The sequence below is a fragment of the Thalassophryne amazonica genome, chromosome 7 (assembly GCF_902500255.1).
Source record: "Thalassophryne amazonica chromosome 7, fThaAma1.1, whole genome shotgun sequence".
In the NCBI taxonomy this organism is placed as follows: Eukaryota; Metazoa; Chordata; class Actinopteri; order Batrachoidiformes; family Batrachoididae; genus Thalassophryne; species Thalassophryne amazonica.
Genome location: NC_047109.1, coordinates 6,734,369 through 6,761,628, shown reverse-complemented (window position 1 = coordinate 6,761,628; position 27,260 = coordinate 6,734,369). Strand labels below are relative to the sequence as shown.

The 27,260-nt window shown below is 44.9% G+C and overlaps 1 protein-coding gene across 36 annotated transcripts in view; it reads right to left on the bottom strand.

Moving 5' to 3' along the window:
• The window catches only part of rims2a (regulating synaptic membrane exocytosis 2a), a 725,652-nt gene that overhangs the window by 590,377 nt on the left and 108,015 nt on the right, over nucleotides 1-27,260 (bottom strand). For 24 of the 36 annotated variants that reach the window (XM_034173773.1, XM_034173780.1, XM_034173800.1 and 21 more), the window contains 2 exons: nucleotides 6,780-6,990; nucleotides 6,284-6,295 (listed from right to left, as the gene is read on the bottom strand). In XM_034173773.1, coding sequence (XP_034029664.1) covers nucleotides 6,284-6,295; nucleotides 6,780-6,990 — 223 coding nt within the window. The remainder of the gene's footprint in view (nucleotides 1-6,283; nucleotides 6,296-6,779; nucleotides 6,991-27,260) is intronic. The other 12 variants (XM_034173762.1, XM_034173769.1, XM_034173796.1 and 9 more) reach the window with 1 other exon arrangement.

Sequence of the window (27,260 nt, the reverse complement as noted above, 5' to 3'; positions counted from 1 at the left end):
ACACAGCTGTGCCATGAGATCTCCTCTCCCCCACCGAGTCTTGGTGATTAAATTATACCATCAGCCACAAAGAAATAAAATCAAATGTTAAAATTAGTCTGTTTTGTTTTTGTGTTGAGCAGACGATAACACTCACTGTAACGTCCAAAGTCAACCCGAACTACACTATCCACAATGCTCCCTGCATTGACCGGCCAATCATGTTTAGCGCTTAATGATGACATCATCAGCAATCGACAGGCAGCCAGTCTGCTACAAACACACAACAGATGGACTAAAATGTTTGATTTTAGGGTTTACAAATGTTTTTGACCATTAAATTGTTATTTATTCGGACTTCCTATTGGCCGTTCATTCACGCCCCCTGGCGTGGGTCCGTGTACTTCACTTTCCCAACAAATTTCTCAGGATGATTTAGCCTCATTTATTCAGATAATCATGTCGTTCATTTTTATTCAACCACTGCTTTTGTTTCTGTGCTTTTCAAAGTGAAACACCAATAAATTTCTGATAATCACAATATATTTATTATGTTTTTTCTCATTATATTCTCTTACCCTCAGGTTAAACTTATACACAAGTGACGATTAAATCTGTATTAAACCTTTAATACAGATACAGTTATTGTGAGCGAAAAATAAATCAAATTCCGATCCAGCCAGCAGCAGCTTCACTTCCTGTTCATCAGTCAGCTGACCTTTAATGAAACACTTGTTTTTCTTTCAGAAGCTTTGATCGTTTTGGGACAGGAGCTGTTGCGAGGCTGCTCTCCACATTCAGTCTGTTCCTCTGCTTCAGTTTGATGGGAGTCAAAGCTGAGAGGGCTACTTCACACATATCAGTAGACCCAAGAGGTTCAAGTTCATTCAGTGCATGTTTTCCCAGCTCAGGATAGTCCTCTTCAACATCACATCACAACCTAGTCAAGGACTTTTCAGCATGTAAATGGACTGTTTATCATTCACTCATTTTTTTCATTTCCTGCTGCTTATCCAGGTCAGGGTCACGTGGCACCAGACCACGTAGCCCATCCCACACTTCCCTATCCTTGGCCAACTCTTCTAACTCTTTATGGGTGATCCTGAGCCATTCACAAACCAGCCAGAAGATATAGTAACTCCAACATGTCCAAGGTCTTCCACTGGGCCTCCCCCAGTTGGACGCACCTAGAAGACCTCCCTCCTTCATCAGATGTCCGAACCCCCTCAGCTGGCTCTTTTCTATGTGAAGAAGCAGCAGCTCTACTCCAAGTTCTTCCCAGATACTCAAGCTTCTCACCTGGTCCAGGAGTGTAAGCCCAGATACCCAACGGAGGAATGTCATTTCCGCCGCTTGGATCTGAAAGCTTGTTTTTTTGTTTGTTTGTTTGTTTATTTGTTTGTTTGTGTGTTTTTGTAACATAACCCAAAGGTCATGACCCTAGGCGAGCAAAGGAGTTTCAACTGACTGGTAAACTGAATGTCTCGCCTTCTGGTTGTTCACTATGATGGTCCACTATAGCATCCTCAGAACATTAGATGCAGCCCCAATAATTCTTATCAATCTCATGCTTCAAATTACTACCACTGGTGAACAAGACCCCTAGATACTCCAAGTGCAGCAAAAACTCCCCCGAGACAGAGGGGACAATCCATGCTTTTGAAGAGAAGACTGCAGTCTCAAATTTGGAGTTGCTGCTCCTCATCCCAGTTGCTTGACACTAGGCCACAAACCTGTCCACCGTACATTGGAGGTCACTGCCTGATGAAGCCAACATAACCACATCATCTGGACACCCTGCAGTCCCTGACTGCACCTTGAAATCCAAAAACAAGTCTGATGCAGTGCCATATGTCAAATAGAGACCACATCATGTGTTGCAGTGGTTCCATTACCCCATACTCCCACAGCACCCCCACTGGACACCTAGAGAGATCCTGTCGTACACCTTTTCCAAGTCCATGAAGCACTTGTAGACTGGTTGATCATGCCCACAAGATGGTTGTAATATCCTTGAGAGGCTCTTGATCTGGTCCACCATTCCATGACTAGGATGGAACCCACATTGCTCCTTCTGAATTTGAGCTGGCCTGCATATCTATTACTTTTTCCAATCCGATGCAGATGCTCAAAGCACTTTTCAATGATGCCTGACAGCCTCTCTCTCTCTCTCACTCACACACACACACACACACACACACACACACACACACACACACACACACACACACACATCAATGTGCCACCATCCAAGGCATGACAACAAGCAGGTAGCACTGGTAACACTGTGGCTGTGGCACGTCAGCAGACATAGATGTACAAGTAAATCCTGCCAAAATAGATTTTTCACTGAAAGGTCTGTATATAGGACTTCTTACAGGGTTTGGACCAAGGCTTTGAATCGGTTCATGGAACAAAAATGAAAACCAGACACTTTTGGGATTTTGCTTAGAACGAAAACGAAACCAGAAACTTTTGTAATCTTTTATGTTCTGGAACAGAATAGTTATTTTAAAATAATGGTAACTGGTTAATACCATTATTTTTTCATTCTTGAAAAGGTTTGTGTTTACCAAGACCCAGTGAGGTTCACAAAGAAAACAATCCAACAATGCACCCATGTGCCCAAAAGGGTGTAGGCAGAAGTAAAAGCTTAGAAGCGCCCACCCATTTAACAAAAAAAGTAAAAATGTATACATATGTATATAAAAAGATACATCTACCCATGATAACTACTACAAAACAGAAATTAGTCACTGAGCTAAAATTTCAAAACACAAACATGCAAGCAGCAGTGTACCATGCACAAACTCAAAAACAAAACAAAATCAATAAACCTAATTCATCACACCATAACAAGTAATTAAATTATTTTTGTGGAGCCTTTTAAAGCCAACCAAGTTAACAAGTTATTTTATATTATCTGGGCACAATTTCCAAATATTAACACCTTTAACAGAAACACAGTGACTTCTTACAGGAGTTTGAATCTTTGACTTTCGAAATAATAATGTTCCATGCAAATTATAACTGGGGTCCCTCATTTTGAACAGGTCCTGAACATGTTGTGGTAAAAGTTTAATTTTACGTTCAACATAATTTGTATTACGCTATAATCAATCAGATCCCAAAATTTTAAAATATGTGAAAACAAACAAACAATGGATTTGTTGGCTCACGATATGGTTTATTACTAATAATTCTTATGGCTTTCTTTTGTAGTAAAAATATTGAATTTGTATTGGTTTTGTAGGTGGTTCCCCAAACTTCAATACAATAGGTCATGTACGAGTAAATTTCTACATAAATTCCTGGGTTCATTTCCAAATATGATACACTTTCTTTTACCAAAAGGAAGCAATAATTTATTTGAATCAAACCAGTCGTTTGAACTTCTGTAGTTCCCTCTCCATCATGTACAGAATATCTCCCAAATGATCCCCACTACAAAACACAGTCGTGTCATCAGCAAATAAAATGCAACTCACAAACGTAGAAACTAAACCTATGTCATTAATATATAAAAGAAACAGCAAAGGCCCAAGGAGCCCTGGGGCACCCCATATGTGCACTTCAAAAATTCAGAATTTATCCCACCACTATGAACACATTGATACGCAGATAACTTGCTATCCAATCATGAACTAATCTTCTGATGCCATACTCCCATAATTTATCCAATAATAAAGGTATGATCTATGCTATCACATGCTTTCTCCAAGTAAAAAAAAAAAAAACCCTACAGTATATTGCTTGTTTTCAATTGCATTCGTAATATGTTCCACAAAATCAATTACTGCCAGTGAAGTAGTACAATTTTTTCTAAATCCATATTGCTGCTCATTTAGTATGAGGTAACAGTGAGATTGGCCTGTAGTTTGAAAAAACATGTTTGTCACCAGATTTGAACAACGGTATCACTTTCATTTTGGAAGGAAATCTCCCAGTCATTATTACTTTTATTTATTTTTATTTTTTAATGTGATTTCCGGTCCAAAAGACGAGCTTATCGTTGAGTCCATTATTTTCTTGTCCAAAACCTGGTGCTAAATTTGTCATCTGCACTTCTACAGGGATACAGTTGCTATTTATTTATCTTATTGTTCTCTGTTCAACTTGTACTTATTTTATTTTAGTGATATCCCAGTGTAAATTGCAAATATATATATATATATATATATATATATATATATATATAAAAACTACACACTTACTGCTACTTACATTAATTGATGAGATTCTAATGTCTTTGCAAACTTTACATGTTTAATCGAGCTCCTTATTGTTGTCAAGTTTTAGCCTCACATGGACCACAATGGAAATAAACATTTGTTTTATTGTGTCATCTGTGTATCATTGATATATTCACCTTTCTGTGTTTATATTGATTTTACAAGATTAACTCAATCAATTCTGTAAATACTGATGATTTTTGTTTTACTCTAAATACTATTTAATCTGAGGGAACAAGTCTGTCCACGTTACCAGACTGAGAACTGGTCGACTCAGCATCCAAGAGTTAGCTGGTTGTCTCCTGTCACCTGCATCATCCTGTCAGCCGCCGTCTGCTAAAATGTCACCTGTGAAGCCACACGGTTGATCCCAGATATCCTGGACATCTTCGTGATGCAAGAACTAGCAATGTGCACAATTCCGAAACTACAAAACTTCCATGTCAATTTTCATGTCATGTAATATACAACCCCGCTGGGCTTATTGCTGGCAGACGACCGGACGTGAATTACCCCAACTCTCACGGCCGAGTGGCTGAAATCTCGGGGTCACAAGCTCACAAACAGAACTCAGTGGAACGAGATCTTGAGTTGGCATTCCATCTCTCTACTTCTATGATATGACTTATATTTACTCTCAGCTTCAACTGTTCTTCTGAGTTTTAAAAATTGCTTATACAAAACTTTTTTCAGCAGTCCCTTTGTGATCCAAGCTTTATCAGTGTTTCTCTTATTACAAACATTTAACATCAATGGACAATGTTTATCATATAAATTGGAACAAATGGAGATAAATGATTCACATGATTGATCAGTGTCCTTGGTATAAATGCCACGCCAATTTTGGTGCATTAAATCCATTCTAGGGGTTTCAGCAGAATTAGGGTTAGGGGTTAGGTAACCCAATTTTCCACAACACCTAAACCCCATAGTCCGAATGGTTTCGCCTGGACCTCCCACACTCCGCCTGAGGTTTATTCTCTTCTTCTCCATTTTTCGTGGGAGCGTTACAACGCCACATACAGGTCTGGTATATACAGTGTTTTCAGTGTCCCACAACTGACATGGAACGTTATTAAGCAGTTCAGGAAATACATTTTTTGTTGTAACTGATTCAGGAATGTATGTTTTGGGGTGGAACTCAAAACCAGAAATGTTAAAATACCGGTTCTGTTTAGAACAAACCAGTTGGGAAAAAATTCTGGTTCAAAGCCCTGGTTTGGACTCAACCTCTTTTTTTTTTTCTTCTTTTTTGTCATTGGGTTACAACAAACATGAATCTTGAGCAACACCAACTGAATGTTTGAGCCATGTTTGCCGGCTGGTTTGGTTGCATGTAGTTTTGACAGGACTTCTACACAGCAGTACAATGGCTGACACCTGCTGGGTGGAAACTTGGTGCTGTGTCCACATTCCATTATAGCAATGAACCCATGAATTACAAGAAGTGTGTGCTTTATAGGTGCCAGTTTTTATCTACAGATTTTATTGTGGAAAGTGGGTGGGAGTATACAACTCCCCCTGACAGGATCAGAGCACATCAGAGGTTAGTTCCCCAACCTTGGGGAACTGAGACAATGCAGATGAAATGTCTTGTCCAAATGTCTTGTCTTGACACAGACAGGTAGCATGACCAGGAATCAAAGCCGGGTCTACATATTGGTAGCGCAACATCTTATCCCATTGAGCTACCTGCTCTACAACGCACTTATGAAATGATTAAATATTTTATGATCATTTTAGAAATAAACTGTAATCCCAAATCTTTCCACATACATCGTTCAAGTTTCTCAAGTACCCATAGGGGTAGTCGCACCCTCAGTTGAGAACCGCTGATGTGACATGTTGGACTCACAGACGACACTGACCAGGACTTCCCTTTGGATTTCTGATTGGTTTTTTTGTTGTTTTTTTTGGGGGGGGGGGGGGGGGTGCTATCACTGTTGACTGCTGTATGTGTGTGTGTATATATATATATATATATATATACACACACACACACGTTACCATGGCAACACATTCACAATGCTTCAACTCCAACACAGTGCCAAGAAACAGGTAAGTTTGCTAACCACTTTGTCCTCCTGTTGCAATTCCATGAGAGTAGGAATGCAGCAGAAAGAAAGAAAGAGGAGACAGGAGGGGAGGACAGGGACAAGAGAGAGAAAGAGGGGCATTAGTAGGTCCTTATTACTCACAGACAAATGGACAGCATTAGAGCAAAGGAGTCCAGATGACAGATTTTTTAAAATAATTTAAAAAAAATGTATGTGGAAAAGTGGAGCCATCAGATTTTTTATGGGAAAAGAAAGGGAGGAACAGTTCCCTCCAGTGGTGACAAAGAACAACTGTAAGCCAACGTGTGAATCATCACATCAGATACAGAGAATAAATAGAATCAGAACAAAGACATGCAGAATGTTAGTTGTCCCTTCTGGCTCCGAGGTACTGATTATGTTTCACAGCCTGAGAGTTCATATAGTACCTTAAGGACTGATTTTCCTGAGGATGGGTCATCTGTGCACGTTTTAAGTGAGGAAGAATTCCAGACACGCAAGCCAGCGTTACCTTATTTGACCGCAGAGACACTCGTCCTCCGCACCGAGCACAGAATTTCGTTTGGCAATATGAACAGAGGTGGCCACAGCCATCAGCAAACTTGGTTTTGTGGCATATTCCACAAGTCGGGGCTTCACTCTTCTGGTCCTGAGCCTGCTTAGCCTCCTCGCCCATCTTCTTAACCTGGTCCTTATATGATTCAAACTGCTGGTGCAACTTCCTGTGAGGGACACGGAAGCACAGCAGTTAGTTAGGATAAAGGCAAAGGCAGGTTAGTCAGAAATCCAGAGTAAAACCTCCAAACATGTTGATTCTTGATAACAGTATTGACAGTGGTAAACAGCTAACTTAAAAGCAAGCTTCAATGAGTGCTGATCTACAAACTGAAAAGATAACCATGGCAAGATGGCCAAAAACTATTGTACTACTTGTTGAGTTGTCATTTCAAAAGTAGTCAGGCTAGGATGTGCAAAAAATTCAGGTGATGGTACAGTTACATCCAAAAGAAGGAGAAAGTTGTCATGCTCACTGGTGAAGATCCACTCTGTGACCACTATTTTGTGGTCATGGAGTCAATTCCGTGACACAGAGCATGAAGGTGACTATGAAGGTGACAGTGTTGCATTTGAAGACGGCTCTCTATACTTGGATAAGGAGCTGGTCTGCCAATATGTGGACCTGGGTTCGAATCCCATTTGTGTTCTGTGTTTTTGGCTAAGGCACTTAACCGGCATTGTCTCAATAAACTCAACTGTAAAAATAGGCACCAACCTCAGCTGGGGAGGTAAGTGTGAGACATAATTGTGATGTGTTGTCAGCATCTGCTATAGTACATGGAAAAGTGTAATAGAAATGGTTGCCATTTCACTTATTTTTACTATATTTTTTTTGCTTCTGAGAATCAAATCAAATCAATTTAATTTATATAGCGCCAAATCACAACAAACAGTTGCCCCAAGGCGCTTCATATTGCAAGGCAAAAGCCATACAATAATTACAGAAAAACCCCAACGGTCAAAACGACCCCCTATGAGCAAGCACTTGGCGACAGTGGGAAGGAAAAACCCCCTTTTAACACGAAGAAACCTCCAGCAGAACCAGGCTCAGGGAGGGGCAGTCTTCTGCTGGGACTGGTTGGGGCTGAGGGAGAGAACCAGGAAAAAGACATGCTGTGGAGGGGAGCAGAGATCAATAACTAATGATTAAATGCAGAGTGGTGCATACAGAGCAAAAAGAGGTGAATAAAAAGAAACAGTACATCATGGGAACCCCCCAGCAGTCTAAGTCTATAGCAGCATAACTAAGGGATGGTTCAGGGTCACCTGATCCAACCCTAACTATAAGCTTTAGCAAAAAGGAAAGTTTTAAGCCTAATCTTAAAAGTAGAGAGGGTGTCTGTCTCCCTGATCTGAATTGGGAGCTGGTTCCACAGGAGAGGAGCCTGAAAGCTGAAGGCTCTGCCTCCCATTCTACTCTTACAAACCCTAGGAACTACAAGTAAGCCTGCAGTCTGAGAGCGAAGTGCTCTATTGGGGTGATATGGTACTACGAGGTCCCTAAGATAAGATGGGACCTGATTATTCAAAACCTTATAAGTAAGAAGAAGAATTTTAAATTCTATTCTAGAATTAACAGGAAGCCAATGAAGAGAGGCCAATATGGGTGAGATATGCTCTCTCCTTCTAGTCCCCGTTAGTACTCTAGCTGCAGCATTTTGAATTAACTGAAGGCTTTTTAGGGAACTTTTAGGACAACCTGATAATAATGAATTACAATAGTCCACCCTAGAGGAAATAAATGCATGAATTAGTTTTTCAGCATCACTCTGAGACAAGACCTTTCTAATTTTAAAGATATTGCGTAAATGCAAAAAAGCAGTCCTACATATTTGTTTAATATGCGCTTTGAATGACATATCCTGATCAAAAATGACTCCAAGATTTCTTACAGTATTACTAGAGGTCAGGGTAATGCCATCCAGAGTAAGGATCTGATTAGACACCATGTTTCTAAGATTTGTGGGGCCAAGTACAATAACTTCAGTTTTATCTGAGTTTAAAAGCAGGAAATTAGAGGTCATCCATGTCTTTATGTCTGTAAGACAATCCTGCAGTTTAGCTAATTGGTGTGTGTCCTCTGGCTTCATGGATAGATAAAGCTGGGTATCATCTGCGTAACAATGAATATTTAAGCAATACCGTCTAATAATACTGCCTAAGGGAAGCATGTATAAAGTGAATAAAATTGGTCCTAGCACAGAACCTTGTGGAACTCCATAATTAACTTTAGTCTGTGAAGAAGATTCCCCATTTACATGAACAAATTGTAATCTATTAGACAAATATGATTCAAACCACCGCAGCGCAGTGCCTTTAATACCTATGGCATGCTCTAATCTCTGTAATAAAATTTTATGATCAACAGTATCAAAAGCAGCACTGAGGTCTAACAGAACAAGCACAGAGATGAGTCCACTGTCCGAGGCCATAAGAAGATCATTTGTAACCTTCACTAATGCTGTTTCTGTACTATGATGAATTCTAAAACCTGACTGAAACTCTTCAAATAGACCATTCCTCTGCAGATGATCAGTTAGCTGTTTTACAACTACCCTTTCAAGAATTTTTGAGAGAAAAGGAAGGTTGGAGATTGGCCTATAATTAGCTAAGATAGCTGGGTCAAGTGATGGCTTTTTAAGTAATGGTTTAATTACTGCCACCTTAAAAGCCTGTGGTACATAGCCAACTAATAAAGATAGATTGATCATATTTAAGATCGAAGCATTAATTAATGGTAGGGCTTCCTTGAGCAGCCTGGTAGGAATGGGGTCTAATAAACATGTTGATGGTTTGGATGAAGTAACTAATGAAAATAACTCAGACAGAACAATCGGAGAGAAAGAGTCTAACCAAATACCGGCATCACTGAAAGCAGCCAAAGATACCGATACGTCTTTGGGATGGTTATGAGTAATTTTTTCTCTAATAGTTAAAATTTTGTTAGCAAAGAAAGTCATGAAGTCATTACTAGTTAAAGTTAATGGAATACTCAGCTCAATAGAGCTCTGACTCTTTGTCAGCCTGGCTACAGTGCTGAAAAGAAACCTGGGGTTGTTCTTATTTTCTTCAATTAGTGATGAGTAGAAAGATGTCCTAGCTTTACGGAGGGCTTTTTAATAGAGCAACAGACTCTTTTTCCAGGCTAAGTGAAGATCTTCTAAATTAGTGAGACGCCATTTCCTCTCCAACTTACGGGTTATCTGCTTTAAGCTACGAGTTTGTGAGTTATACCACGGAGTCAGGCACTTCTGATTTAAAGCTCTCTTTTTCAGAGGAGCTACAGCATCCAAAGTTGTCTTCAATGAGGATGTAAAACTATTAACGAGATACTCTATCTCACTTACAGAGTTTAGGTAGCTACTCTGCACTGTGTTGTTATATGGCATTAGAGAACATAAAGAAGGAATCATATCCTTAAACCTAGTTACAGCGCTTTCTGAAAGACTTCTAGTGTAATGAAACTTATTCCCCACTGCTGGGTAGTCCATCAGAGTAAATGTAAATGTTATTAAGAAATGATCAGACAGAAGGGAGTTTTCAGGGAATACTGTTAAGTCTTCTATTTCCATACCGTAAGTCAGAACAAGATCTAAGATATGATTAAAGTGGTGGGTGGACTCATTTACATTTTGAGCAAAGCCAGTAGAGTCTAATAATAGATTAAATGCAGTGTTGAGGCTGTCATTCTCAGCATCTGTGTGGATGTTAAAATCGCCCACTATAATTATCTTATCTGAGCTAAGCACTAAGTCAGACAAAAGGTCTGAAAATTCACAGAGAAACTCACAGTAACGACCAGGTGGACAATAGATAACAAATAAAACTGGTTTTTGGGACTTCCAATTTGGATGGACAAGACTAAGAGTCAAGCTTTCAAATGAATTAAAGCTCTGTCTGGGTTTTTGATTAATTAATAAGCTGGAATGGAAGATTGCTGCTAATCCTCCGCCCTGGCCCGTGCTACGAGCATTCTGACAGTTAGTGTGACTCGGGGGTGTTGACTCATTTAAACTAACATATTCATCCTGCTGTAACCAGGTTTCTGTAAGGCAGAATAAATCAATATGTTGATCAATTATTATATCATTTACCAACAGGGACTTAGAAGAGAGAGACCTAATGTTTAATAGACCACATTTAACTGTTTTAGTCTGTGGTGCAGTTGAAGGTGCTATATTATTTTTTCTTTTTGAATTTTTATGCTTAAATAGATTTTTGCTGGTTATTGGTGGTCTGGGAGCAGGCACCGTCTCTACGGGGATGGGGTAATGAGGGGATGGCAGGGGGAGAGAAGCTGCAGAGAGGTGTGTAAGACTACAACTCTGCTTCCTGGTCCCAACCCTGGATAGTCACGGTTTGGAGGATTTAAGAAAATTGGCCAGATTTCTAGAAATGAGAGCTGCTCCATCCAAAGTGGGATGGATGCCGTCTCTCCTAACAAGACCAGGTTTTCCCCAGAAGCTTTGCCAATTATCTATGAAGCCCACCTCATTTTTTGGACACCACTCAGACAGCCAGCAATTCAAGGAGAACATGCGGCTAAACATGTCACTCCCGGTCCGATTGGGGAGGGGCCCAGAGAAAACTACAGAGTCCGACATTGTTTTTGCAAAGTTACACACGATTCAATGTTAATTTTAGTGACCTCCGATTGGCGTAACCGGGTGTCATTACTACCGACGTGAATTACAATCTTACCAAATTTACGCTTAGCCTTAGCCAGCAGTTTCAAATTTCCTTCAATGTCGCCTGCTCTGGCCCCCGGAAGACATTTGACTATGGTTGCTGGTGTCGCTAACTTCACATTTCTCAAAACAGAGTCGCCAATAACCAGAGTTTGATCCTCGGCGGGTGTGTCGTCGAGTGGGGAAAAACGGTTAGAAATGTGAACGGGTTGGCGGTGTACACGGGGCTTCTGTTTAGGACTACGCTTCCTCCTCACAGTCACCCAGTCGGCCTGCTTTCCCGGCTGCTCGGGATCTGCCAGGGGGGAACTAACGGCGGCTAAGCTACCTTGGTCCGCACCGACTACAGGGGCCTGGCTAGCTGTAGGATTTTTCACGGTGCGGAGCCGAGTCTCCAATTCGCCCAGCCTGGCCTCCAAAGCTACGAATAAGCTACACTTATTACAAGTACTGTTACTGCTAAAGGAGGCCGAGGAATAACTAAACATTTCACACCCAGAGCAGAAAAGTGCGGGAGAGACAGGAGAAGCCGCCATGCTAAACCGGCTAAGAGCTAGTAGCTGCGCTAAGCTAGCGGATTCCTAAAAACACGCAAAGTGAATAATGTATAAATAATTTAGAGGTGATTCAGCAGAAGGAGTGCTTTAGTTAAGGCACGTGAAGATTACACTGGGAAACAAATCATAATCTAGATAACTAGATCAATCTAACTGCGCAGATTAAACAGCTAACAGATACAGCAAAACACCGCTGTGCTCCGGAACAGGAAGTGATACAATACCGCAGTGAGAGCCAACCACCAGAAGGTTAAAAACCTGATTTAAGAGTCTTAATATAAGTATTAAGGCATGAGAAACTCAAGGTTTGAGTGCTGGAAATGTCAGAAACTAAGATAGTAGCCATACTGGAATCGAAGTGGCTGCCATTGTGTGTGTGTGTGTGTGTGTGTGGTAATGCATTTCCCAGTCAAAGTCGGATACAGAGGTTTCATCACAACTAGTGTCAGAAAGTGGATGGGAGTGGCTGGACTTGGGCTGAAGAAAGGGAATGCCATGATAACAGCAGACTGTTGAGAAAGCAAGTCACTGGATCTGGTTGAAGAGAGAGGACACCAGCTGGAGCGAGTCCTGATGGTTGACAGCAAAGGCATACAGTCAAACTGGGAAGGAGACCTCACATCGGTGAGGGGGCTTCTTGCATCATTAAAGCTGTAGAGAGGAAGAGCCCGAAACAACAACACATTCTCTCCTGATGATCTCCGTGCTAGATTCCGGTCTGCAGAGCTTTCGATTGTCATGCAGCACAGGAAGCTGTTTTCAACTAACCATATATGCAGTTGTATGCAAACGTTTGGGCACCCCTGATAATTTTCATGATTTTCCTTTATAAATCATTGGTTGTCTAGATCAGAAATTTCAGTTAAATATATCATATAAATATATCATATAGCACTGAGTGGCAACATGGGAGCCTCTAAAACCTCTAAAATGAAATGAAAACAAAGATTGTTCAGCATCTTGGTTTAGAGGAAGGATACAAAAAGCTATCTCAGAGATTTCAGCTGTCAGTTTCCACTGTGAGGAACATAGTGAGGAAATGGAAGCCCGCAGGCACAGTACTAGTTAAGGCCCGAAGTGGCAGGCCAAGAAAAATCTCATAAGCTGAAGCGAAGGATGGTGAGAACAGTCATAGTCAACCCACAGACCTGCTCCAAAGACCTACAACATGATCTTGCTGCAGATAGTGTCTCTGTGTATCATTGATTCTCTCCCCTCAGCCCCAAACAGTCCCAGCAGAAGACTGCCCCTCCCTGAGCCTGGTTCTGCTGGAGGTTTCTTCCTGTTAAAAGGGAGTTTTTCCTTCCCACTGTCACCAAGTGCTTCCTCATAGGGGGTCGTTTTGACCGTTGGGGTTTTTCTGTAATTACTGTATGGCTTTTGCCTTACAATATAAAGCGCCTTGGGACAACTGTTTGTTGTGATTTGGCGCTATATAAATAAAATTGATTTGATTTGATCGTTCAACTATACAGCGCACTTTGCACAAAGAGATGCTGTATGATGCTGTAATGCAGAGGAAGCCTTTTCTGCATACACGCCACAAACAGCGTTGCTTGAGGTATGCTAAAGCACATTTGGACAACCCAGCTTTATTTTGGAATTAGGTGCTGTGGACTGATGAAGCTAAAATTGAGTTATTTGGACAAAACAAGGGGCGGTATGCATGGCTGAAAAAGAACACAGCATTCCAGGATAAACACTTGCTACCTACAGTAAAATTTGGAGGTGGTTCCATCATGCTGTGGGGCTGTGTGGCCAGTGCAGGTACTGGGAATCTTGTTGAAGTTGAGGGTCACGTGGATTCCAGTCAATATCAGCAGATTCTTGAGAACAATGTTCATGAATCAGTGACAAAGTTGAAGTTGTGCCAGAGCTGAATCTTTCAACAAGACAACAACCCTAAACACTGCTCAAAATCTACTAAGGCATTCATGCAGAGGAACAAGTACAACGTTATGGAATGGCCATCTCAGTCCCCAGACCTGAATATTATTGAAAATCTGTGGTGTGATTTTAAGCGGGCTGTCCATGCTCGGAAACCAACAAACCTGAGATGTTTTGTAAAGAAGAATGGTCCAAAATACCTTCAACCAGAATCCAGACTCTTATTGGAAGCTATAGGAAGCGTTCAGAGGCTGTTATTTCTAAAAAGGAGGATCTACTAAATATTGATGTATTTTTTTTTCTGTTGGGTTGTCCAAATTTATGCACCTGCCTAATTTTGTTTAAATTATAAATTTACTGTTTGTCTGCTATAAGATATATTTAACTGAAATTGCTGATCCAAACAAACAATGATTTATGAAGGAAAATCATGGAAATCATCAGGGGTGCCCAAACTTTTGCATACCACTGTATACATATGTGTGTGTGTGTGTGTGTGTGTGTGTGTGTGTGTGTGTGTGTGTGTGTGTGTGTGTGTGTGTGTGTGTGTGTGTGTGAGTGCTTTAGTACATTTTAAGGCATGAGAAACTTGATGTAGTCATTAACTAGAAGTTTTTAACTTTTGAAAACTAATTAAATAATGGTATGATTTTATTTCTCAGGGACAGTGCACAATAATACATTGACCTAAAAAAAACAGGAAAGATGCACTGTGCTAGGTCATAGCAAAAAATACTAATTTCCACCTGTAGTCCCTGGACAGGTTGATGTCTAACTATAAATAACAGCATTTGTAAATGAAAAAAATATCCATTTAGCACAAAGACTATTGATACTGTATAATGTCTATTTTAATCCAAATAGCCATAATTTAGATTTTTTTTTTAATTAACTGGCCTATCAATATACAGCAGCATGACCACTGAGCATAAATTTCTATTACACACTCCACACACTTCCTGAATATTATCGAAAGTGTTGTGTGGGCCACTGAAGAGGAGGTACTGCTGGCCCACCACCACCAGAGGGCGCCCTGCTTGGAGTGCGGGCTCCAAGCACGAGAGGGCGCCAGACCCAGAAGAAGTGACAGCTGTCACTCATCCTCTGCACCAGCTGTCACTCGTTCATCATCACCACCATAAAAGCCGGACTGCAACTCCACCTCCCCGCCGAGAAATCGACTACCATTACCAAGGTAATTTCTCTGCTGAATTTAAACTGACTTACGTCTGATCTGTTTGCAGCCGTTGTCCTGTGGTGCCCTTTCAGCTGGGTTGGCGGTCAGTGAGAGAGGCGACGTCTTCGCCTCTCACTCCATCCAGATAAGTGGTTACAGGAGCTGCTAGTGTGTTCCTAGTTTGGAGGTGGAGGTGCTCCCTCCTCACTGTGTTTGGACTGAGAATTACTGAGTGTGCGGACTCATACTCACTCATCATATTTCTGCTTTCTGCCAGCAGTACCAGGGTCGACAGCCGAAGACAGAGGCCACCTGAGGACTCGGGACTTGGCGGCTCCGGTGTTCTTCAGACCGTTGGTGGTGGAAGCCGTGTGGGACGTGGCTTCTCTCTCGTCGGGGGTCTTCTATCTTCGAGCCTGCCCACACGTCACCTGGTGTTAAATTGACTGTGCAAATTACTGTACGTTTCGTTGTGTATTATCACAACATTAAATTGTTACCTTTTTGGCTTATTCATTGTCCGTTCATTTGCGCCCCCTGTTGTGGGTCCGTGCTACGACACCTTCCCAACAGGATTTCTCGGCCATCGTCATGGATCCCGAGGGGCGTCAACCCGAGCTTGAACGGCCAATGGAAGAGCCAGGAGCGTAGGCGTCAGCGGGAGGCGTGTTGAGTGAGCTGCAGCAGATCTTAACCGCCTTCACGGCTCGGTTAGATTTAGTGACCGAGCAGAATGTCCTCCTTAATCGGAGGGTGGAGGCTCTCACCGCCAGGGTGGAAGCGCGCGATCAGGGCGCTGCTGCAGCCACTCCTCTGGCTGGTCCTGGGCCTGTATCCGACGTTCCACTGGTCGTTCAACGAACCCCCCCACCGTCCCCTGAAGCATACATAAGCCCTCCGGAACCGTACGGGGGCTGTGTCGAGACGTGCGCAGACTTCCTCATGCAGTGTTCGCTCGTCTTTTCACAGTGCCCTGTCATGTACGCATCAGACGCTAGCCGGGTGGCTTATGTTATTAATCTGCTTCGAGGAGAGGCACGCGCCTGGGCTACGGCGCTTTGGGAGCAGAATTCACGGCTCCTAACGTCTTATACTGGGTTTGTACGGGAGTTCAAACAAGTGTTTGATCATCCCAACAGAGGCGAGACCGCTTCGAACGTGCTGCTGTCGATGAGACAGGGGCGCCGTAGCGCAGCCGAGTATGCAGTCGACTTCCGCATCATGGCAGCGAGGTCCGGCTGGAATAACGTTGCGCTCCGTGCCGCCTTTGTAAATGGACTGTCCCCGGTCCTTAAGGAGCACCTACTGGCTAAGGAGGAACCGCGGGATTTTGACGGGCTTGTCGATTTAGTTATACGCTTAGACAACCGTTTAAACGAGCATCGTCGGGAGCAGGCCGGGGGGCGTGACCGGGCACGAGCCGTCCCTCCCCCTTCCGGTTCCGACAAGGTGACGTCGTCCCCACGCGTCACTGCCAGAGAGCTCCGTGTGGCTACAGCTCCACCTGCTGAGGAGGCTATGGACACGAGCAGGGCCAAAGTAAAAACAAATGTCAGACAAAGGAGGCTGGCCCGCGGGGAGTGTTTTGTCTGCGGCTCTTGCGAGCACATGCAGAAGGACTGCCCTAAACGGTCAAACTACAACGCCCGTCCTTAGAAACTGGGCTAAGGGTGGGCCATAACACACACGCGGGAAAACCCCGCAAATCTGCACGAATCCCAGTAACAATCCTTTGTGGGGATTTAACCCTTCACGCCCCAGCACTGATAGACACGGGGTCTGAAGGGAATCTGCTGGACAGCAGATGGGTAAAGGAAGTAGGGCTCCCTCTGGTGGCTCTGCCGGCACCATTGCAGGTGCGAGCACTAGATGGCACCCTGCTTCCATTAATCACACATCAGACATAACCAGTGACTTTGGTTGTGTCTGGGAATCACAGGGAGGAGATAGTGTTCCATGTAACACCATCTACCTCCCGAGTGATTTTGGGCTTTCCATGGATGGTGAAGCACAATCCCCGGATAGATTGGCCGTCCGGGGTTGTGACGCAGTGGAGCGAAACCTGCCACCAGGAGTGTTTAGGATCCTCGGTTCCTCCCGGCACTACGGCTAATGAGGAGGTCAAAGTTCCCCCTAATCTATCGGCGGTGCCAAAGGAGTACCATGATCTTGCTGACGTTTTCAGCAAAGATCTGGCGCTCACTCTTCCCCCGCACCGACCGTATGATTGTGCCATCGATTTGGTCCCGGGCGCTGAGTACCTGTCCAGTAGGTTGTACAACCTCTCACGTCCGGAACGCAAATCAATGGAGACCTACATCCGGGACTCCTTAGCTGCCGGGCTGATCCGGAACTCCACCTCCCTGATGGGTGCTGGTTTCTTTTTTGTGGGTAAAAAAAGACGGCAGACTCCGTCCATGCATTGATTACAGAGGGCTGAACGAGATCACGGTTCGCAACCGATACCCGTTACCTCTGTTGGATTCAGTGTTCACGCCCCTGCATGGAGCCCAAATTTTCACTAAATTGGATCTTAGAAATGCGTACCACCTGGTTCGGATCCGGAAGGGAGACGAATGGAAGACGGCATTCAACACCCCGTTAGGTCATTTTGAGTACCTGGTCATGCCGTTCGGCCTCACCAACGCCCCCGTGACGTTCCAAGCTTTGGTAAATGACATCTTGCGGGACTTCCTGCATCGGTTCGTCTTCGTATATCTGGACGACATACTCATCTTTTCCCCGGACCCTGAGACCCATGTACAGCATGTACGTCAGGTCCTACAGCGGTTGTTGGAGAACCGGCTGTTTGTGAAGGGCGAGAAGTGCGAGTTCCACCGTACTTCTTTGTCTTTCCTGGGGTTCATCATCTCCTCCAACTCCGTTGCCCCTGATCCCTTTAAGGTTGCGGCGGTGAGAGATTGGCCCCAACCAACAAGCCGCAGGAAACTACAGCAGTTCCTAGGCTTTGCAAATTTCTACAGGAGGTTCATTAAAGGTTACAGTCAGGTAGTTAGCCCCCTGACTGCCCTGACCTCCACCAAGGTCCCCTTCGCCTGGTCGGATCGGTGTGAAGCCGCGTTCCAGGAGTTGAAATGCCGGTTCTCGACTGCACCAGTTCTGGTGCAGCCTGATCCTGATCGCCAGTACATAGAAGTGGACGCCTCTGACTCAGGGATAGGAGCCGTGCTGTCCCAGAGCGTGGAGGCTGATAAGGTTCTCTATCCTTGTGCCTTTTATTCCCGCAGGTTGACCCCAGCTGAACGGAACTATGACGTCGGCAATCGGGAGCTCCTCGCGGTGAAGGAGGCTCTTGAAGAGTGGAGACACCTGCTGGAGGGGGCATCGTTGCCCTTCACGGTTTTCACGGACCATCGGAACCTGGAGTACATCCGGACCACCAAGCGGCTGAACCCCAGGCAAGCCCGCTGGTCTCTGTTCTTTGGACGCTTTGACTTCCAGATCACGTACCACCCCGGAACTAAGAACCAAAAATCAGATGCATTGTCCCGGGTGCATGAAGAGGAAGCCAAGGCCGAGCTGTCAGACCCCCCAGAGACCATCATCCCTGAGTCCACTGTTGTGGCCACCCTCACCTGGGACGTGGAGAAGACCGTCCGGGAGGCCCTGACAAGGAGCCTGGACCCGGGGACTGGCCCCAAGAACAGACTGTACGTCCCACCAGAGGCAAGAGCTGCCGTATTGGACTTCTGTCACGGGTCCAAGCTCTCTTGTCATCCCGGAGTGCGTAGTACCGTGGCAGTAGTCCAGCAGCGCTTCTGGTGGGCGTCCCTGGAGACCGACGTCCGGGACTATGTCCAGGCCTGTACCATCTGCGCCAGGGGCAAAGCAGATCATCGGAGGACGACGGGACTCCTCCAGCCCCTGCCAGTGCCTCATCGCCCCTGGTCTCACATCGGCCTGGACTTCATCACGGGCCTCCCGCCGTCCCAGGGCAACACCATGATTCTCACGATAGTGGACCGGTTCTCCAAGGCGGCCCACTTCGTGGCCCTCCCGAAGCTCCCGACGGCCCAGGAGAAGGCAGACCTCCTGGTCCACCACGTCATGCGGCTGCATGGGATACCATCGGACATCGTTTCAGATCGTGGTCCCCAGTTCTCTTCACAGGTGTGGAAGAGTTTCTGCAAGGAGCTGGGGGCCACCATGAGTCTCTCGTCTGGGTACCACCCCCAGACAAACGGCCAGGCAGAGCGGGCTAACCAGGAGCTGGAGCAGGCCCTTCGATGTGTCACCTCCGCGCATCCGGCGGCCTGGAGTCACCATCTGGTCTGGATCGAGTATGCCCACAACAGCCAAGTTTCATCTGCTACCGGCCTCTCCCCTTTTGAGGCATGTTTGGGGTACCAGCCCCCATTGTTCCCGCTGGTGGAGGGAGAGGTCGGTGTGCCCTCAGTCCAGGCCCACCTCAGGAGGTGCCGCCGGGTGTGGCGGGCCGCCCGCTCTGCCCTGTTAAAGGCCCGGACGAGGGCCAAGGCCCATGCGGACCGCCGGCGTTCCCCGGCCCCCACATACCAGCCCGGGCAGGAGGTGTGGCTCTCGACCAAGGACATCCCTTTGTGTGTCGATTCCCCAAAGCTGAAAGACAGATTCATTGGACCTTTCAAAATCCTCAAGATCATCAACCCGGCCGCAGTGAAGCTTCAACTCCCGGCTTCACCCTGTCTTTCATGTTTCCCGTCTCAAACCACACCACACCTCGCCCCTCCGGGACCTACGCCGCCTCCTGCCCGGCTCATTGACGGGGAGCCTGCCTGGACAGTCCGCAGGCTCCTGGACGTCCGTCGTAAGGGCCGGGGTTTCCAATATCTGGTGGACTGGGAGGGGTATGGACCTGAAGAATGCTCCTGGGTGAAGAGGAGCTTCATCCTGGACCCCGGCCCTCCTGGCCGAGTTCTACGCAAGACATCCGGACAAGCCTGGTCGGACGCCAGGAGGTGCCCGTTGAGGGGGGGGTCCTGTTGTGTGGGCCGCTGAAGAGGAGGTACTGCTGGCCCACCACCAGAGGGCGCCCTGCTTGGAGTGCGGGCTCCAAGCACAAGAGGGCGCCAGACCCAGAAGAAGTGACAGCTGTCACTCATCCTCTGCACCAGCTGTCACTCGTTCATCATCACCACCATAAAAGCCGGACTGCAACTCCACCTCCCCGCCGAGAAATCGACTACCATTACCAAGGTAATTTCTCTGCTGAATTTAAACTGTGACTTACGTCTGATCTGTTTGCAGCCGTTGACCTGTGGTGCCCTTTCAGCTGGGTTGGCGGTCAGTGAGAGAAGCGACGTCTTCGCCTCTCACTCCATCCAGATAAGTGGTTACAGGAGCTGCTAGTGTGTTCCTAGTTTGGAGGTGGAGGTGCTCCCTCCTCACTGTGTTTGACTGAGAATTACTGAGTGTGCGGACTCACACTCACTCATCATATTTCTGCTTTCTGCCAGCAGTACCAGGGTCGACAGCCGAAGACAGAGGCCACCTGAGGACTCGGGACTTGGCGGCTCTGGTGTTCTTCAGACCGTTGGTGGTGGAAGCCGTGTGGGACGTGGCTTCTCTCTCGTCGGGGGTCTTCTATCTTCAAGCCTGCCCACACGTCACCTGGTGTTAAATTGACTGTGCAAATTACTGTACGTTTCGTTGTGTATTATCACAACATTAAATTGTTACCTTTTTGGCTTATTCATTGTCCGTTCATTTGCGCCCCCTGTTGTGGGTCCGTGCTACGACACATTCCCAACAGAGTTTACATGTCAGAATCAGAATCAGAATAGCTTTTATCCGCCAAGTATCCACAAAATACAAGGAATCTGACTTCGGTTTGAGCTACGCTCTCTCTGTACATCATGTATAAATATACATAAACACTGAATAATTCACAGTAAAACAATATGCAAATGTAAAGCTTGTATGTCTGTAAAGCTGTCATGTAAAACTTCTAAATAATCACAAAGACTTCCTCTGCTTGAAAACATATGTGGATGCTAAAATCAGGTTTGTAGCCTTTTCAGAAGCAAAATGTGTTTGTTTGTTGGTTGGTTTGTTTTATAACTGAAACTGCAGATACTTTGGACACCATCTTTGATTTTGAAAATGCCACATGGGGGATTTTAGGGGACTTTTATGATGTGATTCTACACATTTTTGTGGACCTACCTGATAAAAATCTCAGCTTGTTCTACAAAGTTTCCATTACTTGCCCATTTTTGAGCTAATACTCTTGCACTAGAAGTCATTGAAATCCTGAATCTTAGTCTTGATGCAGTACAATCATAAACGCAGACACTTAATTGAACCAAAATCTGGTCACCCCAAAATTATCCATGTTGACCAGAATTTTCTGCTGTTGAGTCGACTATGATGAAAACCTGGTTTTACCTCTAAAGAACTAAATTTGCCCATGATACCGCCACCTCAATTTGTTGGAGTGTAAGATTTTGAAAAAAAAAAAAAAAGAAAGACCATGACCTCAACAACTGAGTGATGCATTTCATATGGCATCGCCCCCTTAAATAGCAGGTGGGTGTCAAGTTTGCTTTGCAAGTTTAAGAGCATCACTTAATTCCACTTTCTCAGGTTCCCTGACGTTTAATGAATCATTTGCGTACGTGTTTCTATATCAGGACAGCTGTAAGGTCAGACGCCCTGGAGCTACACTGATCAACAAAAATATGATGATCTGTTTGCACAATTATTTACACAATATTATAGAAAATATATATTTAACATTGTATTTCAACCTGTACACCAAAGCCTCAGCCCAGCATTACTGCATCTGTCCTATAGATGGCCACAGAGTGATACCTGATCTCATACAGGAGCTCCAAAAAAACTAACAAGTCCAGAGAGGCTCCTGCAAAACCAGCATGGACTCTTCACATGCATTTTGTATGACACATGTCAATTGAGCGTCTCCTTGGAAACTAAACACTGGGGCTGACTTCATAATATGGCGATTAGAATTGGTTTCGCCCCACATATCTCCTGCAACATTCATTAGCACTTGTGAATTATTGAACAGTGCTATCCTTTTACCACATACAGCTTGGCGTTTGAGATAATCGTGCTTCCTTTCGCCACAACTCGGCATTTTAGTGCCCAAATGCAATGACCGCACAGCACCTGGAGATTATGAGTATCTGCCGTCAAAACATAAAATGGAGCGCTGGTGGAGAGCCCCGCGCCGCACCCGCTGAGGGATTAAAGGACTAATTGAGTCACAGCCTTTGTTTACTAAACAGAGATTAGCATGTGGCCTTGTTTAATAGATTCCTCCAAATCTCATTTAGTGGCAAAAGGCAGAGAGATAAAGAATGATATACGAGGTCTATTAGAAAAGTATCCGACCTTATTATTTTTTCAAAAACCATATGGATTTGAATCACGTGTGATTACATCAGACATGCTTGAACCCTCGTGGGCATGCAAGAGTTTTTTCACGCCTGTCGGTTACGTCATTCGCCTGTGGGCAGTCTTTGAGTGAGGAGTCGTCCACCCGCTCGTCGATTTTTTTCATTGTTTAGGAATGGCTCAGACTGTTGCTTTGTTTGATAAAATTTTTTTCAAAACTGTAAGGCACAACTGAGTGGACACCATTCAATAAATTCAGCTGGTTTTCGGTAAAAATTTTAACGGCTGATGAGAGATTTTGGTCTGGTAGTGTCGCTTTAAGGACGGTCCACGGCGCCTGACGGCGATCTGTGCTTCGAGGCGGCAGCGTCTCGCCGTTTCAAGTTGAAAACTTCCACATTTCAGGCTCTGTTGACGCAGTAAGTCGTCAGAGAACTTTCAGAAGAAGTCGGCATGAGGAGTTTATTCGTACATTCCATTGTTAACGGTCATTTTGTAATGAAAGAACGTGCGGGCAGAGTCGCATGTCGGGCTGGACCCGACTGCGGGGGGTCGCGGCAGGAAAAACACCTCCGTTGGAAATCTTAACGGGCAAGTTGGAACATGCCCAAGCTGTTAAACAATTTCTCAGTTACTCACTTGTTGAAAGCCATTAAAAGCCGCCTGAATTCTACAAATGGTTTTCAACACGGAGGTGTTTTTCCTGTCGCGGCGCACACAGATTTGCCGAGTCGTCACGGAAACGACTCGGCGAATTTGCGCGTACGTCTTTCATTAAAAAAATGTCCTTAAACAGTGGAATGTCCGCATAAATTCCTCATACCGGCCTCTTCTGAATCTTCTCTGTTCTCTCACGATGTCCTGGGTGAATTAAGCCTTAAATTAGGATGTTTTAAGCTCGAAACAGGCCGACGACAGCGCCTGGAAGCGCTGCAGGACGTCCCGCTCCGTGGGAAGTCCTTACACCGACAGAAACACCCCATAATCTCTCATCAGCCGTTAAACTTTTCACAGAAAACCATCTTAATTTCTCGAATAGTGTCCACTCGGATATTCCTCACAGGTCCAGAAAAAATTTTGATAAAGCAACGCGCGCCGTCTCGAGCAGCGTGTGAAACAAAGGAATTCAGCCGAGAGGGCGGGACCACATCTCACTCAAGGCCTGCCCACAGGGAAATGACGTCACCGACACGCGTGAAAAAACTCACGCATGCGCACAAGGGTTCAAGCATGATTGGTGTAATCGCATGTCATTCAAATCCATATAGTTAAAAAAAATAAAATAAAAGGGTCGGTTTATTATCTAAGAGACCTTGTACAAGGAAATAAAACGATAAAACCGTGTTTTTGATTTCCACAGTGCTCAAACATTTGCAGAAGGCTGATTCTGATAATGAGCTGTTGGATGGGTTAAGATGGGCCACCAAGTCTTACCAACTCTAAATCTACTTCTGTTTACCAAGCTAAGTGGATATCTTGAACTTAAATGACTGACAACATCAACAGGTGCCCAATCTACAGGAAACCTAAATCTAAACAACTGGTTTTCTGCTTGACAAATTGGGGGTCCGACAAGCTTAGAGTGGACTTTGGGAACTGTCCTACCTTTGCAACTGGTCTAGCATCAGCACAGACAGACTCACTGACTTACCAACATGGATCGTTTCTCTGGAATTCCTATATGCACATTTTGTTTTGTCAGTGCAGATGGTCACCCAACTGAAGCCGGTTTTTGTGCATAGGGTGGACATGAAAGGCCAAAATGTTGCAGGGTTTCCTTGCAACACATCGCCTTAGCAGGTGATTTCACAGATGATCGGGACCTTAAGTTTAGGGGAGAAGGTCATTAGTAGAACCACCTGCTAAAGCAGATCAGTTGCCAGGAAAACCTGCAACATCTCGGCCCTTTGTGGCACACTATAATCCACCCACAGACCTTAACCACACCATGAGCAGGCGCACTGGTGACAGTGATAAGTAAAAACTCCCTCAGTGTGTTTTTCACTGGTCTAGAACTTATGTGCAGCGCTTTGAGCTAACATATGTTTTAGTGATGTATGAATAAACCGAACTGACATGTTGCTCAGAAGAGCCATGACAGTTATCCAACACTGCAACTTTTCTTTAGGCTATATTTAAATGTATCAATGAATCATCCATCCATTAATCCATCCATCCATTTTCTTCCGCTTCATCTGAGGTTGGGTCGCGGGAGCAGCAGCTCAAGCAAAGCCGCCCAGACCTCCCGATCCACACACACCTCCCCCAGCTCCTCCGGGGGAACCCCGAGGCGTCCCAAGCCAGCTGCGAGACGTAGTCCCCGCAGCGTGTCCTGGGTCTTCCCCAGGGCCTCTTGCCGATCTCAAACACATTTGAATATCATGAAAAAGTTCAATATTTTTTGTAATTTTGAGATACGTTACTTCTGGTTTGGCAGCTGTTAGCTGTAATAATCAAAATTATAAATTACATAAATGATTGCAACCTTTTAGTTCATTTTTATGGAATACTCAGTGTTATCAAGTATCAGTGTTTTAATGTTTTAAGTAGGATGGGAGGTTCTGCAACATATACCAAAAAAATCATGACATTATTCTTGTTGTTGTTATATGGTTTTCTTAGGAAGCAAAGCTCTAAACAAAAGAAACGCCAATAATAAAGAGTACAGGACAACACTGCACAAAAAATCCTAAATTCAAGCGCTAATGATACAGAAAAAGGTACAACTTATCTGGATCCTCTTCAAGACACATTTGACATTACAGGTATGATTTATACTCTGGAAAATACTGTAAACCTGCTCAAAAAATACATCTAAATAAAGTAAAATCACTACAAAATTAGGAAAACACGACCTCCTTGGCAGAGGTCAAACATCTAGGAAAAGTTTCTCAGGATGCAACAACAATTCTTCAAATCATTAATTTATATGACTGAATGAACAGTTCAAAATTCAACTCATCTGGGTTTTAATAACTCATCCATCCATTTTCTTCCGCTTTATCCGGAGTCGAGTCGCGGGGGCAGCAGCTCAAGCAAAGCCGCCCAGACCTCCCGATCCACACACACCTCCCCCAGCTCCTCCAGGGGAACCCCAAGACGTTCCCAAGCCAGCCGAGAGATGTAGTCCCTCCAGCGTGTCCTGGGTCTTCCCCGGGGCCTCCTCCCAATGGGATGTGCCCGGAACATCTCTCCAGCGAGGCGTCCAGGGGGCATCTGGAAAAGATGCCCGAGCCACCTCAACTGACTCCTTTCGACGTGGAGGAGCAGCGGCTCGACTTCGAGCTCCTCCCGAGTGACCGAGCTCCTCACCCTATCTCTAAGGGAGCGCCCAGCCACCCTGCGGAGGAAACTCATCTCGGCCGCTTGTACTCGCGATCTCGTTCTTTCGGTCATGAGCCAAATCTCATGACCATAGGTGAGGATCAGAACGTAGATCGATCGGTAAATTGAGAGTTTCCCCGCCCTACTCAGCTCTCTCTTCACCACGATGGTCCGATACAGCGACCGCATCACTGCAGATGCTGCACCGATCCGTCTATCGATCTCACGCTCCATCCGTCCCTCACTCATGAACAAGACCCCGAGATACTTAAACTCCTCCACTTGAGGCCAGGATACTCCACCGACCTGAAGAGGGCAAAGCACCTTTTTCCGGTCGAGAACCATGGCCTCGGATTTGGAGGTGCTGATTTTCATCCCGGATGCTTCACACTCGGCTGCAAACCGCCCCAGTGCATGCTGAAGGTCCTGATTTGATGAAGCCAACAGAACCACATCGTCCGCAAACAGCAGAGATGAGATTCTGTGGTTCCCAAACCAGACCCCCTCTACACCCTGGCTGCGCCTAGAAATTCTGTCCATAAAAATAATGAACAGAACCGGTGACAAAGGGCAGCCCTGTCAGAGGCCAACGTGCACTGGAAACAGGTTTGACTTACTGCCGGCAATACGAAGCAAGCTCCTGCTGCGGTCGTACAGGGACCGGATAGCCCTTAGCAAAGGACCCCGGACCCCGTACTCCCGGAGCACTCCCCACAGGGTGCCCCGAGGGACACGGTCGAACGCCTTCTCCAGATCCACAAAACACATGTGGACTGGTTGGGCGAACTCCCATGAACCCTCCAGCACCCGATGGAGCGTGTAGAGCTGGTCCAGTGTGCCGCAACCAGGACGAAAATCACACTGCTCCTCCTGAATCCGAGGTTCGACCATCGGCCGAATTCTCCTCTCCAGTACTCTGGAATAGACTGGTTTTAATAACCAGTTTAAAAAAATAGCAGCTCAGCTAATTTAACCTCAAACCAGTGTGGCTTTGAGCTGTTAAATTCCAGCTAAAATGACAGATACTGGGAGAATAGAGTTTAAAGGAATTAAAATGGATCATTTCTAATGTAGTTCATTAAAACAAGTTGAAAACAGTTTACCACTCCTTCAGTGCTGTTTAAAACCAGTTTAAAATAATATCTGCTGTCAAATGGTTTTGAAAACATGTTCATGGAGGTTTAAAGGTCATTTAATCCAGTTTATCATAAAATAAATTCTTAATTAAGATCTGGCTTTTTCCCCCTTGTTGATGAACATATTTAAATAATGTTTTTTTTTCTGTCAATTGACTACTCTGCTAAAAAAAAAAAAAAACTTTATTCTGACCTGCAGAATACGTTTCCTTTATTCTGTATCAGGTCACTTCTTTAGCTGGTTCACAAAAAGTACAAAAATAAAAAATTATCTTTTCACACAGCTTTAGACTTTGTTTGTCTTCC